The sequence below is a fragment of the Podarcis raffonei genome, chromosome 10, assembly GCF_027172205.1.
Source record: "Podarcis raffonei isolate rPodRaf1 chromosome 10, rPodRaf1.pri, whole genome shotgun sequence".
Classification (NCBI taxonomy): domain Eukaryota; kingdom Metazoa; phylum Chordata; class Lepidosauria; order Squamata; family Lacertidae; genus Podarcis; species Podarcis raffonei.
In genome coordinates this window covers 54376282-54392397 of record NC_070611.1, presented here as the reverse complement: position 1 = coordinate 54392397, position 16116 = coordinate 54376282, and the positions used below count along the sequence as shown (strand labels likewise).

Genomic DNA, 16116 nt, shown 5'->3' with positions numbered 1-16116 from the left:
TGGAGAAGTCCACCTGGCTTCATTTCTGCTGCTTTTTAAATGAAACTTGAAGACACTTTTTTAAAGCTGTCCTTGCACTTGGAAAAAGTTTTAGTTGCTGCTGTTTTGTTTTTGTTTAACGGATAGCTTTGATGTAATTTGTTGCATTTATTGTTTTTTGTTTCATGACGGTGTCATGTGCACTAAACCGTTTGTGAACCATCATGTGAAACCATAGGGCCCGAAAAGGTGGGTTAGACATTCCTCTAATATGTTGCTAAAACTCCAAAACTTTTTCTGCATGTGCTCAGCTCCTGCTATTATTATAAGCTGCATCTTAGGCAGTGGCACTGAGAACCAGTGGGGTGCAGGAGCTGTTTATTTAAACCATTTACATACCCCATTTCTCACAAAGTCGAGTCAATTGGACAGGCAAAAACGGGCCAGTAGAGAGAGATGAAAACACAAATATGCAACAGAACACTAGCAGCAAAACTGTGTGAGCACAGAGGCAGGAGGCAGGTGGAGAGCTACTTTTGAGTAAGTAGCAATGGTTCAATACAAGCAGGAGGCAAGACCTGTTTTGTTTTGATTTTTCCCTTTTTTATTTTTGTTTCCAATCAAACATCTGTTTGCAAAGAGTGTCTAGAACAGGGTTTCCCAAACTCTGATCCCCAGCTGTTTATGGACTACAGTTTCCCATCATCCCTGACCACTGGCTCCTGCTAGTCCAAAAATAGACCCAAGTTTTGGAAACCCTGACCTAGGACAACTGTATGGCCCTCTGTCATGGATGCATATTTGTTGAGATTCCTGCATTGCAGGGGTAGAAACTGGTGACTCTGCAGAACACCCATCTTAGAAGAGTTTCTAAGCCAAAGCGTTGTAACCAGATAGAATGGCTGCTGATGGAGAAATATGAGTGAGGCTATTCTTACATTCTCCCAACATTCTTCTTCCCTGAAGCTGCTAAGCCTTTCCAAGGTTAGGAGTTTCCAAGTTCAATGATGAGATTGGGGTTGGGTGCCCATGTATGCACACGTATATGTCTGCGAAGGGCAGAGGAAGTTGTAGAAGCAGGGCAGATTTGGAGACAGGTTAACATTGGATGTGTGGCAAACTAACTCAAGTAGCTCCTTAGCAAGCCTACAGCACAGAGTCTTCCTCCCTGTTCCTCCGCTAGAACTGCTGCTGAGAGACTTAAAGTATCTCCTGCTTTTTGAGTACCAGCAGCACCGTCAGCAATGCAGAACTTGCACTTTGGGGACATTCAGCCGCAGCCATATAGGGAATGCACTAATTTGTTGTGTCTTCCAACTAATGGCCAGACACTCAAAGCAGAGAGAGCCGACGCCAGGATCAGACAGGATACTTTCGAGTGCTCTAGAAGACCAGGGGTAGAAACTGGCGACTCTGCAGAACACCATCTAGAAGAGTTTCTAAGCCAAAGGAGGAGGACTGAGGTATGGGAGAGCAAGCGAGCCAATCAGAAGGGAGGAGAAAATGACCCAAAAAAGTGATCGCTGGGAGAGGGGATGGTGTTGTCCTTTCTTTTTAATTTGCGGCCCCTTCTGCTCTTCTAGGCCTCCCCGACGTTGGCGAAGAGGGCGATAGTTCTGCTGAAGAAGATGTCAGTGAGCCATTGATTGGTAGCAATGACGACGACGACGATGATCAGAATTACTCCATTCAGGCAGCTGATCTGAGCAACAGTGGCGGCGGCAGCAACACACGCCAGCCCAAGGCTATTGGATTTTTTCAGGCTTGTTGTCTACCTGGGGTTATATTGGTAAGGGCTCCTGATGTTGTTAGGAATATGTGGCACCCTGGTCTGTGTACTCCATAAGGATCTCTGTAGCTTTCCCTGACTTGGTGCCCTCCAGATGTTGTCAAGACTCCAACCCCCATGGGCCTCGGGCCAAGGATGCAAGGCAACAACATCTGGAAGAAACCTTCTTGGAGGACAATCATTTAGTGAGGGCAACCAGCATCTTTCAATCTGGGGTCTCTGAGACTTCAAAAATTCCTTATTTATTTATTTATTTATTTATACATACATACATACATACATACATACATACATACATACATACCCCATCCATCTGGCTGGGTTTCCCCAGCCACTCTGGGCGGCTCCCAACAGAATATTAAAAGCACAATCAAACATTTAAAACTTCCCTAAACAGGTCTGCCTTCAGATGTCTTGTAAAAATCCGCTTTCTTGAGGCTTCCCTTTTTGTATTCACAATAGCAAAGCCAGTTGGGCAGAGAGATGCACGACACAAGGTAGCTCAGCTGATTAGAGCATGGTGCTGATAACACCAAGGTTGCAGGTTCAGTCCCCGTAAGGAACAGCTGCATATTCCTGCATTGCAGGGGATTGAGACTGGGTGGTCGTCAGGGTCCCTTCCAACTCTGTGATTCTTTAAGACTTTACCTAAAGCCCACCCAGTGAACCTTGTGGCAGAGCTGGGCATTTGAACCCAGGCCTCCTTCCTCCATTACGGTGTGCTTGCTATGCTCGCGTTGCTTCAGTTCTAACAGCTTTCCATTGGGTTGTGTTTCTTTCAGTATTCCTTGGCCTATGCCTGCTTGAAGCTAGTGAACTACTCCTTTTTCTTCTGGCTGCCTTTGTACCTCTACGACAATTTTGGATGGAAGGAGGCGGAAGCTGATGAGCTGTCGATCTGGTATGATGTCGGAGGGATTATAGGTATGCAGAACAACATGAAATTGCTGCCTCCCCCCATTTTTCCTTCCTTGAGTATAGATTTGGGTGGGAGGGGAAAAGCAGGCACCATTTTTGCACTGGCTCAGTGGTTTAAATTGCTTTCCATTTGCCTGTTATTCATGATATGTTTTGCTGCATTTAGGGTATATTTATTAAGACCTAGTATGATAGTGAGCTCAGGAGGCAGAGGTCTGGGATGGGATGAGAGACTGGAATGGAGAAGCTTTGGCCCCCCACAAGATGTTGGGTTACATCTCTCATTGACACTGCTAGCTAGGACTGGGGGGAGTTGGAGTTCAGCAACATCTGTGGGGTGACGTGTTCTTCCACATCTGGAATCTGGGCATGAATTCAGAGTCACGAGGAGACCCATGAAGCTGTACAGGATGGTCAGGCCTCAATGTCTAGGCCACATTGCTTTTAAAGAGTGACAGCCAATCCTCCGTTTGTTTTGTATTTTGCTTGTAGTAAATTATAGCCTGCTATTGCAGTTACCATTGAAGGCACATCAGTGAGTGTCTTCTGCACTTCTACCCAGAAGGCCCCATGTCACTTTTATTTCTGCAGGTGGCACCATCCAAGGCTTCATCTCTGACAAGCTGCAAAAGAGAGCCCCGGTGTTAGCCGTTAGCCTCATCTTGGCTATTGCATCTCTCTTGGGATACAGCCGTGAGTACTTCTCTGCTTGGTATGGGGTTTAATAGTGTGGGGTCATGTGTAACTTGCACGTTGTCTTCTCTAGTTCAACACATGGTGTGGCTTCAATGATACGTAATCAAGGAGAGAGTTGAAATGTGTTATGACTGCTTCATGTCTAATAAGGCAAGGGTTTGGGCTCGCCTTGAGTTCAGATGAAGTGAATCAGAAGAGCTTGCTGGATGATCAGACCCAGGGGTCCAAACAGTGGTCAGCCAAGTGCTTTGGGGAAGCCCCCAAAGAAAAGTTTGGGTGAGTGAGAAAAAGGGCATACAGGGTGGCCTGCATGGATGAAACACCATTGTGTGTTGCGTCTGTACACAGGCATATCTGCATCCATTTGTGCATTCCATGTATCACATCAACCTCCTTTAAAGTGGGGTAGGTGAGAGCTTTGTAGCCATCAGAAGTAGTTTCCACCATTGGCTCAGTGAGCAAGCCAGACTTGGAGACTTTTTTGTAGGGATTCAGGTACTGTTACCACTCTGGCTTACTGAGCTTTTCTTGCTGCGTTGTTGGATCTCCCTGTAAGTTTTTCATCTGGCCAGAAAGGATTGATGCTATGTACAAACAGAATTCCCACCCCCACTGATAATAATTTTTATTAGTTTTCAGTTACAATAATCCAATAATAGCCTCATTATAACCATTCCAAATTATAATACAATTACTAATACCAATCATTCAGATGCCAAATTATATAATTTAGATGGCACTCCATGTGCTAGAATTGATGGTTTGATGATTTACTTTATTTCTGCATTCCAAACTCTTATTAATTTCAATTGCACTCCAGTCAACCGTAACAATCCCTTATGCAACAACTGCAATATTAACGACTACCATTCGTATTGACGCATTAAATGATTAATAAATCTACAGGTGAAGCGTTCAAACCACATCCTTGTTCTTCCTGTGTGCTGCAATTATTTTGTCTGTGGTGTTTCTTCCTGTCCTTGTAAAATACCATGTTTATCTTTTCCCGGTTGTTGCTGTTCTCCATCAGTCCTTGGGTGGAGCTAATATCCCATAGCTGTTTCAGAAGTTCTCCATTGCTCCTTCCCCTGCCTCATTGTTTTGCAACTTTTAACAGCAGCTGCAGAAACCACACAGATAGAATCTTCATCCTGACCCCACTCCTTTAGGATCTAGCTCAAGGACCATCTGTTGCATCCCACAAATTGCAAGACAAACTGTTTAAAATGTCTTTCGCTGCATGCAGATATTGCAGGCATAGGATTATGCAGTCTGCTCTTGTGAGTCACACCAAACTCTTTAATGGGCAGAATTCTGCACCTTAAGAGTGTTGTGTAACTGGCCATCTTCTTCTGGCAAGAGAAAGATCAGCTTTCCTCTTTCTTGCATGTTTCTCAAGTGAATGCCATGGTACCAATAAGAGCAGGTGGTGATGCATTTCAAATTTTACGCCAGCTAGATGGCAGTGAAAAGTAGCAGTATTGCTCCTGCTTACTGTGCTGAGGCAGGTCTTGTGGAGCGGCTTCCTGGATTTGGGAATAATTGCTCCAGGCATGCAATGGGTGATTGTGGAAAATCTTCCATTCTCAGCCTGAGAAACTGTAATGCATAAATTAGCAGTGGGAAACCTCCAGCCCCAGGGTTTGCAAACTTGGGTCTCCAACTTGTTGTTGCACTACAACTCCCATCATTCCTAGCTAGCAGGACCAGTGGGTCAGGGATTATGGGAACCGTCCTCCAAAAACAGCTGGAGACCCCAGTTTGGGAAACCCTGCTCTAGCCTATTAGTCCTGCAAAGGCTGTTTTAGGAGTAAAAGCCCTTCTGAATCAAGACAAAGAACCATCTAGTCCTGCATCCTGTTCTTACATGGCAAACCAGATGCCTGTGGGAAGTACAGAATTGTGTATTACGGCACTCTCTTCACCAGGGATTCCTGCAAAGTAGCATTGAGAGGGACGCGGGAGTAGCATTAACGGGACGCGGGTGGCGCTGTGGGTAAAAGCCTCAGCGCCTAGGGCTTGCCGATCGAAAGGTCAGCGGTTTGAATCCCCGTGGCGGGGTGCGCTCCCGCTGCTCGGTCCCAGCGCCTGCCAACCTAGCAGTTCGAAAGCACCCCCAGGTGCATGTAGATAAATAGGGACCGCTTACTGGCAGGAAGGTAAACGGCGTTTCCGTGTGCTGCGCTGGCTCGCCAGATGGAGCTTTGTCACGCTGGCCACGTGACCCGGAAGTGTCTCCGGACAGCGCTGGCCCCCAGCCTCTTGAGTGAGATGGGCGCACAACCCCAGAGTCTGTCAAGACTGGCCCGTACGGGCAGGGGTACCTTTACCTTTACCTTTAGCATTGAGAGGCACGCTGCCTCAAGACAGTGCAGGTAGAGACTAGTAGCAGTCAGTGTTTCGTTGGAGTGAATTCCCTGGTTTAACTATGTGCTGTGTGGGAAAAGTGCTTGTTGTCCTGTATGTTCCCAGATTCAGCTTCCTTAGAGTTCTAGTATTACGAGAAAGGGAAGAAAGCTTACCTGCGATCCCTTTCTCCACAATATGCATAATTGCATGCATCTCTGTCATGCCCTCATTTACTTGTCATTTTTTCCTCCAAACTGAAAAGCCCCAGTTTTTCTTATCCCTTGATCATTTTGGTTCCCCTTTTTGTGTAGCCTTTTCCGCTCTACAGTATCCTTACTGAGATGAGGAGGCCAGAACTGTGCATAGTATTCAGAGTGCAGGTGCCCCATAGATTTTTATAACACTGCTATGATACTGATTGTTTTGATTTCAATTCCTTCTCTTAAAAAAATAATAATTTTTTTGCTTGTTTTCTAAATAGGCTGTGAAAAAGTAAATAAACTTACAAGATGCCAAAACATTTGTATCCTTAGAGTTATCCAAAAGAATTAAACAAAAGAAAACAGAAACATGTGCTTGTTTCAGAGTCCTTCCTAATGGTTCTGTTCTTCAGAATTCATCCAAAACAGCCAGTCGTTTGAAGTGTTTTGGGGACCCAAGTTTGCTATGGATCATTCCATATATCTGCATATCATTTTCAATCCCTTTCCTAATGATCAAAAGAACTGATGTGATTCCAGCAGTTCACTGGCCCATACAGTGGTAGCTTGGTTCTCGAACTTAATCTGTTCTGGGAGTCCGTTTGACTCCCAAAACCAAGGCGCGGCTTCCGATTGGCTGCAGGACCTTCCTGCACTCAGGCGGAAGCTGCGGAAGCTGTGTTGGACATTCAGCTTCTGAAAAACGTTTGCAAACTGGAACACTTACTTCCGGGTTTGCGGCGTTTGGGAGCCGATTTGTTTGACAACTAAGCCGTACAGGAACCACAGTGCTACTGTACTAGCCTTGTATTCAATGTAGTGTCCCATCGCCTTGGCCAGGTTGAGTTTTTGGTTGGTCATGAGGACATAAGAGCGCTGCTGGATCAAGCTAGTTTCCCAGATAGCCTTGGTGAAGCAGCTTTAATGATCAGCTTCTCATTCCTTCCTGATCTTTTCAGACTCGTGCCAAAGGGGTAGTTACAAACTTGAAGCATTTATTTCTGCTCTTAATCTCAGAGTCCCATGTTGGGCAAGAGATCCCTGCATTGCAGGAGGTTGGCCCAGATGATCCTCGTGGTCCCTTCCAACTCTACAATTCAGTGATTCTATGATTCCTTTCTTTTTATAGGTTCACCAAATGACAAACTTATCAATGCGGTTCTCATGGCAATAACAGGTAAGGGGAAAGGAGTGTGGCTGGACACAAGGCAGATTTCATCCTGCCATCCGTATTGGAGTAAAAGTGTGATTTGTTAGGTTTCTAGGGCACTGCAATTCTCACCTGGCCATAGCTAGAAGGGGATGGTGCATATTCTCTTCTCCTTTCCTCTCATGGAGATGGACCAGATGGGCTGGAGCAGGGATAGCCAACACGGCATTCTCCAGATGTTGCTGCATCACAGCTCTTCATCCTTGACCACTGGCCAGGCTGGAGGACGTCACATAGGGAGACATTACATTGGCTTACCTGTAAGCCAGCCTTTCCTGGCTGATTTGTGCATACACAAACCTGCCAGCGTGGGATAAAGGTTCATGCCTGCAGTGAAGGAGACTTTAATCCACGAGAGTTTATGCCGTAATAAATGCTTCATTCTTTAAGGTGCTGCAAGGTTCTTTGATTTGTGAAGGAGCCATAAAAAATAACACACAATTTTTGCATAATCTTGGAACTCCCTGCTTTTCAATTGAGTCATTTCGATTAAAGGTGCCTTCTTGGGTATTTGTAGGGTATATGGCAGGGTTAACGAGTTCAGATGAAAAACATTTTGGCTTCCTAACAGAGACTGTTAGGCCCATCCTTTGCAGTAGTCTCAATTCTTTTCTTTAATCTCTTTCGATGGTCCTTAGGCTTTTTCATCGGAGGCCCTTCCAATATGATCAGTTCCGCCATTTCTGCAGACCTGGGGCGTCAGGAGATGGTGAAAGGAAGCAGCGAGGCTCTGGCGACTGTGACAGGGATTGTGGATGGCACTGGGAGCATTGGAGCAGCTGTGGGCCAGGTGAGATTCAGAAGGGTTCAGAAGCACCTGTTGAAATTTTACCTGAGAAGGATCAAAGAGCAGAAGGCTCTGATATTCCACATTTTTAAAGGGTGAAATAAACTGCCAGAGGGTTTTAAGATTTAGCCACCATGAAGATCTTCCTTCCGGTAACATTTCACTGCATCGATCCTGATAAAAAATATTGTACGGCTAGAAAAGCGCAGCCAAAAGGTTCAAGGGACTGGAGCTATTCCACCTACAAGGAAAAGTTACAAAGTTAGGAGGGGTTTTTTTAGTATAGGACAAATAGGTGAGTGAAAGGTGGATGTATGAGAGATGTATAAAATTATCCATGGAGAAAGTGGTTAGGGAGAATCATCGTATCGTAGCATTGGGAGGGATCCTGAGAGTCAGGAAGGTTCTAATGGTGTTGCCCTCCTGAGAGACTCCATTCAATTATGTAGAAACCAGAGGCACTTGGATGTGCCTGTGATGGTGTTACTAACGCCCTGCGTAACAGGAACAGAGAAGTGCAAGCCAAAGAGAACACAGGGCAAGCTGGGGAAGCGTCCGTATGGCATGAGACTGCAGCTAACGTTCTGGGTAAGGTAACCATTACGGTTTCCGTAATGGAGTGCCAAGGAGCCCGCTGGGGCCGGAGTTCACGTCTTTGTTTGTAAGTAGGTTTTGAATTGGCCCCAGGGAGCATTCCAGCAACTTATCAGTAGCGCTGATCTGTGGGAGGGGGAAGGAAATTCCCTCTTGGCTTTGCGCTGTCTCTGGAGTGCCTTTCCCTTCAGAAGCGGACGCCTCTCCTCTCCGATCAAGGCAGCGTGAGGATTCTCAGATGATTCTCTTGCCTGAAGATCACAATGGCAAGCATCCTCTTTAGAATTCCAGTTCTTTAACCCCACCGCTCTTCACTTTTTGAACTTGAACCCGTTCCTGAAGGAACCGGGGGGGGGGGGCGATTGCTTTTTGTGTCTGATGAATCGCATTCTCCGCTTCTTTCTCTACCTGAGGTTGCCGTTATCTCTTGACAATGCATCTCCATAGCAACCAGCTGAGATTCCGCAAGCGGGGCTGTCTTCCATAGTGGGAAGCTAACAGCAGGAGTATGTCAAACATCTTGGAAAAGAGAGAGGCTTAATGGCTGCATGTGAGGCGCATGACCTTTCCCACCCGCCCACCCCAGTGCGCGCATCCCGGCGAACGTGTCAGGGAGCACGACGATGTAAAAGACATACAGTGGTACTTCGGGTTACATACGCTTCAGGTTACAGACTCCACTAACCCAGAAATAGTACCTCAGGTTAAGAACTTTGCTTCAGGATGAGAACAGAAATCGTGCTCCAACGGCAGCAGGAGGCCCCATTAGCTAAAGTGGTACTTCAGGTTAAGAACAGTTTCAGGTTAAGACCTCTGGAATGAATTAAGTACTTAACCCGAGGTACCACTGTACTTTGGGGCAGAATCTCAGTATAAGCACTTGGTTTCATTTCTGAAGAGGGATGAAGCTGCTCTACTCTGCTTCTAGGCCAAGGAAAAATGTTCTGCCTGCCTAAAACAGGAGTGAGGAACCTTTTTCAGCCTGAGGACCACATTGCCTTCCAGGGGGGCCACATGACGGTGGTGGCTGAGGCCAGAGGCAAAAGGAAGCAAAGCAACAATAGCAAATGTTGTTTTTGCAGAGTGGACGTGTCTCCACACACACTCACACCCTCTCTCCCCACTGTCCAGGCATTGCCAGTGTTGAAGGACACATTCCAGTGGGACGAGTGAGGGGTGTGACCTGGGTAGAGAAGGTGGGCCTGGAGAGGGTCCCAAGAGTCAGAAAGATACAGTGGTACCTCGGGTTACAGACGCTTCAGGTTACATTCCGCTAACCCAGAAATAGTACCTTGGGTTAAGAACTTTGCTTCAGGATGAGAACAGAAATCACGTGGTGGCGGCGGCAACGGGAGGCCCCATTACCTAAAGTGGTACCTCAGGTTAAGAACAGTTTCAGGTGAAGACAAATTAAGTTCTTAACCCGAGGTACCACAGTAGGCCTTGGATAGGGTGCATTTGGGCCCTGAGCCAGACACTCCTGCCCCTGCCCCGCTGTTAGCCCCTCTGAGTTCCCTTTAAGAGAAAAGCTGGATAGAAAATGTTCGAGATGAATGAATAAATATTATATCCTTACTAAATGGAGACTCAATCTCAGGGTTGTGGGTTCAAGCTCCACGTTGGGGAAAAGATTCCTGCATTGCCGGGGATTGGTTCCCTCCCAATTCTATGATCCTAAATGAAGATGTATCTGTTTGTACCACGTCAACTTTTCTGCCAGTTCTGTTAGTTGTATGTCTTTTATTATGCTGAGAATAGGGAAGGAAAGAGTCCCTCGGTTCTTCAGGAGTTCTTCTTCCCATTTGCTACAGCCTCTAGTTAACCCTGGATTGTGGCAGTAACTCAGAGGTTAGAGCAAATTTGAAAGGTTATATTTAGGCATTATCATGTTTAAGAATTGATACCTGTTTTTGCTTGTTTTTCCTTCCACCCCCCTTCCGCACAGCAAATTTGAAAGGTTCCTGGCACATTTCCACCCCTCTACATCTTGTCTGTTAGATTTTGAACCTGGAGACTGTGCTGTTTTTTAAATCTCTCTACAGCACCTACAAAATTGTAGGCACTGTATAAATGATTGATAAATAATAATGTCAACAGGCCTTTGGGGGATAGCAGCAGAGTTCGTAAGATGAAACCTGACAGCTTTGGAAGCAAGGAGTAGCCACATGAGGAGGTGCTGGGTTGTGTTTTGAATAAGGAAAAGCAAGAGGGACATAACATATGGGGGGGAGGAGAGACTCTCTTTGTGTTCTCCACCCCTTGACAGCCTTAATAGCTCTCATATTTTCTTCCCTTTTCAGTCACTGGTATCTTTGATTCACGATAAATTGGAATGGATGTCGGTTTTCTATTTCTTCAGCCTGATGGTAAGAGCCCTGGTTGTTGTTTTTTGTTTTTAATTGAAAACTGATGCAACGTGGGATTTTTAGATTAAAGATACTAAACATTTGTATTGCGCTTTCAAGCGTTCAGATACGCTTCACGTAACACTTCATGTGTTTTCTCTGCTTCACGTACAAACTGCTATCAATTTACAGCAACCAAATGAAGCAGGTGAGCATCAGTATGAGAACAATGCATGTGGAGGCTGACAGTGTTTGGGTGGGATGGGGAAAAGGGGGCAGGTATGATGGATTGCCCCACCTGTTCTTTTTTTTCATCCCCCTTCATTGCTTTCCACAAAGCCATTGGAAAAATGCAAATTTGCTTAAGACAAGTTGCTATACGTCAGGAAACAACAAGCAGAGAGTCTTATGCTCATCTAGAGAAGTTAGGCATGGTGGAAGAGATTCCCACAGTCGCTGTTTCAAGACTGTTCTACCAAACCACACAGTCGCCTTGCCTTAACTGATTCGCACAGGACCCTGGCAGTTAATTCTGACACATAATTTTTGCCATAATGCAGTTCTCTCACATGGATTGATTCGCCTCCATTTCACACGTGGAGTCATTTCTGTGAATGAGCCCCCAAGGTGAGCAGAAATGGCAACTTTACTACATTGGCATTTAAGCCCCTCAGCTCTCAAAATGTGGTCATGGCTGGAATGTGGTTTGTTGGTTGTTGTTGTTGTTTTGCTTTTGTTGTTTTTAAGGGATGGCATCCAATTTCGTTGCACTTGTGCAATGTTGCACGTGTGTAATGACAATAAAGAATCTATCTATCTATCTATCTATCTATCTATCTATCTATCATTGGTCAGGTTTCTTCCACCGCCTCCTGCCCACATGGCACATGTTGTTTCATCCTAAACATTCCTCATGTGAAATTGGGATGCTACCCTTTTGTGTTTGAGTTGTATCCTGTGCAGCAGTAATGTGAAAATTTGTCCCTCAGAAAATTGGTTGACTAGAAACCTTGGCCTGTAATCGATCTACCGCTGCCGCTATTATTTATTGCATTCGTTGGTAGTTTTCTATGCCCCCCCCAAAAAAAATATCTAAGTGACATAGCACAATAAAATACAGAGAATGTGTTTGAAGGCCTTGCTGCATGCTCAGGCTGAAATCCTCTACAGGTTTACAAGCCTCATTGAACATTGTGGAGCTAGTGTCTGAGTCCATGCACACAAAATTGTGCTGTACAAACATTTTAAGGTGTCTGGGGAAAAAGAGGGAAGTGGTTGAAATGCAGGTGTGACAAATGCACACACCATACAAGCACACTCTCCATGGAACCATGCCTATATGAGTGTTTCTCTTATGGGGAATGGCTCAGTGGCAAAGTATATTCTTCATCTGCAAAAGTCTCAGGTCCATCCCTGGCGTTGCCAGTTCAAAGGGATCACATACGCGATAGGGAAAGTCTTTGCCGAAGATCTGCTGTCAGTCCAGAATGGCCAGCACTGGGTTTCGACAGATCTGGTACAAGGCAGCTCCCTTGTTTTCACCGCTGTGTGTGAAATGGGGAGCAGATTCCACGATGGCGTTGAACCAGTGTGCAGCCATGCTAACATCCTTAACCCCTTTTCTTCTCGCAGATCGGTTTAACGGTGCTCTTCATCACGCCTTTAATAGTAAATGAAATAAAGATGCTGCGGGCAGAGAGGCGTTTGCGCAGGTTGGCTGGCTGACCTCCCCCTTCTCTGCGCCACTCAATGGAACTGTCCAAGGAAGGACCACTAAGCAGAAGGGAGTTTCAGGACATCAAGCAGCTCATGTTTACTTTGTCACTTACATCCGCGGTTGATGGCCACAAAAGAATTTGCTGCTGCGAATTTTGGGTCTGAATGCCCTAATACCATCTGAAGATACGATGCAGCCACCTGCAACCTGGAGGTGTCTGTATGTTTATAGTGGGCTTGCAGAACTGGCCAGAGAGACATTCTCCCCACCCCCCAGTTCTTGGAGCCAGTTTTGGCAATCACCAGGATCAAATCTTAAAACTCATCTCCCACTCCCCTGCTCGGACTACAACATTTTGGGCTGCAGGTGGGTGATTTCAGCTTTGAATACGCCCTCCACAAAATAAATCTTGCGGGTAGAAAATGAGCAAATCCAAGAGAGGAGTTCAAATCTGCTGTCTTCCTATTATGCTAATTGTCTCAGTGGAGGGAATTTTATCGGCGGAGGTAGGAATCATATAAATGTGCAAAACCCCACCACCACCTGCAGCCTGAGATGGAACAATCTGGGGCATGCCTCGCCACTTGATGCTGATAACTTTATAAACTGGCTCTTGCCAGTCGCTTGTAAATTGCATCTGGACACCTGACAGCAGCCAGATAGCTACAACTGACACCCCCTTTTTGCAGCTTTTTTAATAGCAAAGTCAGGGGAAAGCTGTTTCATTACTTGACACTATAAATCAGGCTTGGGCCAGTCCAGCGCAGGGTTTTGGTGTGTGTGTGTGTGTATGTGTGTGTTGTAAACGCGTTGTGCCAAGCACCTGCCTCCTGGTTTCTACCTGGCCCTGTATTTACAAAATACACAGCAGGAACCTTTGGAAGCAGCCCAGATCCTTAGCCCGCTCTTGTATAAAGAATGGTTGTTGTGTTTTTATTTTGATTTACGAATGTTTGTCCTGTCCAGGTTGCCTGTGTTAATTTAACCTGTCCGTGTCTTAACAGTGCAGTTGCATTCCATACTTGATTTATTCTTCTCTTAACTGCCTGATGTGTGAGAATGAGGCTGCGTCTCTGGGAGAGGTGCAGAGCCAAATATTTCACAGAGGTGGGTGATAATCAAAGGTTTTACCAGAGTCCTTAAAATTTAGGATGTTAGGAGTTTGAATGGGCTTATGAGCAATCAAAAGGGAAGGGGTAATCATCTGATATTGTCCTTGTCCAATCAGCTGGGGTGATTTATACTTTTCAGTATCCTGCGAGAGAAGTAAAGACCTAATTTCTCATTAGGGAGTCATCCAAGTCACAACCCTGACGGAGTGATCTGAGTGATCCTTGGGCCTGCCCCAAAGGCATTACAAGGACACAAAAGAGTGCAGACTTTCTATGTTGAGGTCTTCCCTTCTCCATAATCTCTAGTTCAACTAGGTTAGCATCCTGATGTTGTCACACTAAGCCTTGCTAGCAGCAACCAACACCCTGGAATGAGAGCAGGGAAGTGCTCAGTTTAGCGGTGCCAGGGCTCGAGGCAAATTGATCTAGATGTTACAGCAGGGAAGAGGAGAGCTCAGCTGGTTTTGGCATGTTCTTTTGCTTAAGGTCTAGGTCTGCCCTGGAAGTTCATGGCATGGGAGTAGAAGGCCACTAGGCTCTGGATGATACCTGTCGCCAAATCCGGTGCTGCGTCTGCCTTGTTATCTGACATCAACCCAGGGCATCTGCATGTAAAAGTCAATGTACATAGGCTCGTTTCAAGCAGCGACTTCCCCAGGTTTTGTTTAGCAAAGCAGTGTGCTGTCCATTCCCATGTGTCTTAAGACTTTTGCCCAAATAAGCTCTGTTCATTATGCCCATGGGATAGTGGGCACCTATGGGATAGATCTGTGGGCTTATCTGGTTTGATCCAGCGCACTGCTTGCTACCTTACCTGTTCTTTGATTGGATTTGGTGGCAGGGAAACGGGTCAGCCTAGATTGCAAAAAGGAGATATTATTTATTTAAATTGGATCTAAAAAATGCACCACAAAATTCTTTGGGTCACTGGGGACTGTCCAACCCTCAGCCCACCTCAGAAAACCTTACTTACTCCGTGTTGCTGACTTGCATGTCTCCTTGCCAATGAATTTCCACCCCAGTTTTCTTTGTGTGCTGCTGAGACCGAAGGGGAAGAAACACTTAATTGTTGAGGCATGAATTTGGGGAAAGGGTTTTTTTCTGTTCTTTTTCTAGTAATGCCTTTATAGAAACTTAATGTACAGTGATACCTTTTTTTAAAAAGAAAAAAAATGTTTTTATTTATGAATGTCATTGTTGAATCATGTTACAGCTACCTTAAAGGCCTCTCCTTGACTTGTGTCGCTCAACTGCTCTGTACGCCTTCCCAGCAGTGTGTTGCTCAGTTCCACCATCTTCAGTATGTGGTGGCTTGATTCCTAGGTGTCTCCTTAAAAAAAAGAAAAGACTTCTTTCCTCCCATCTCCCACATTTTAAAACATTATTTCCCCTTTGCCATCCTATCCATCAGAGCAGCTTTCTTCAGCCTGGTGACAGCCACACGTGTAGAAAAGATTTTATATGCCCTGAAGAGAAACCAGAGTGTACCTCCAAATGCCTAGGACTACCGATCCCATCAGCCCCTGCCAGCACTGTGGTGGCTGGGACTGAAGGGGGTTGTAGTCCAAAACATCTGGGTAGCTTCACGTTGGCAAAGGCTGTGTGAGAGGTAGGAAGGCCTTGCTCCTTCCCCCTCGGCTGCAGCATCGAGGCAGTCTGTGGTACTTCATGCTTCCACTTTTGCTTTTATCCCTGAGGTACTTTTTAGAAGACGCTGACGTGGCCTGATAGGAAAGCCACAAGCTCCAATGTTTGAGCCAACATGGCGCCCTGCAGACACTGCTGGATGGTGTCTGTCAGCATCATTGTCCCTTGGCCGTGCCGGCTGGAGCCGAAGGGAGTCTAGCAACATCTGCAGGGCACCGTGTTGGCGCAACCTCCATTTTTTAATTTTACCTTTTCCAAGTTTCAGGATGTACCACACACACTGCTATTCTCTTCTTCCCCCCCCCCCCAAAGATATTCGGTAGCTTGATTGAGGAGATCCACAAAGAGCAGGGTCTTTGATGTAGGTCCAGTACTTCAGCGGTTCTCACTTATGGGTCCCCAGATGTTGTTGGACTACAACTCCCATCATCCCTGAGCTCTGGCCTTGCTAGCTAGGGGTGATGGGAGTTGTAGTTCAACAACATCTGGGGACCCACAGGTTGAGAAAGGCTGCAGTACTTTGTTCTGCTCCCTGCTTTGCACAGTGTGGCTAGGGGGAAAAGGTTGTTTGAGAACTGCCTCAGAAATTCAAGATGGTCGCCCACATGGTTTCAGCTTACTAGGGGTGAAGACAGACAGCAGCGCTAACCTGTGGGGAAAGCGATTTTGACACAGGCCCTTACTTGATCCCTGTCATGTGATGGAGAAATGGGGGTGGTGCTCCTTGGCCACACTGCCTCCAGCCCCTCACTGTTGCCCCTCCCATACCTTTG

The 16116-nt window shown here is 46.0% G+C and overlaps 1 protein-coding gene across 1 annotated transcript in view; it reads left to right on the top strand.

Annotated features, from left to right (window-relative positions):
- The window catches only part of SLC37A3 (solute carrier family 37 member 3), a 29042-nt gene extending 13388 nt beyond the window's left edge, over positions 1 to 15654 (top strand). Inside the window, exons 9-15 of the mRNA XM_053407295.1 lie at positions 1563 to 1768; positions 2551 to 2692; positions 3278 to 3379; positions 7061 to 7108; positions 7780 to 7931; positions 10823 to 10888; positions 12500 to 15654. Of these exons, the coding sequence (XP_053263270.1) occupies positions 1563 to 1768; positions 2551 to 2692; positions 3278 to 3379; positions 7061 to 7108; positions 7780 to 7931; positions 10823 to 10888; positions 12500 to 12592 (809 nt within the window). The 3' untranslated portion in view covers positions 12593 to 15654. The remainder of the gene's footprint in view (positions 1 to 1562; positions 1769 to 2550; positions 2693 to 3277; positions 3380 to 7060; positions 7109 to 7779; positions 7932 to 10822; positions 10889 to 12499) is intronic.
- The last annotated feature ends 462 nt before the right edge of the window (positions 15655 to 16116 follow it).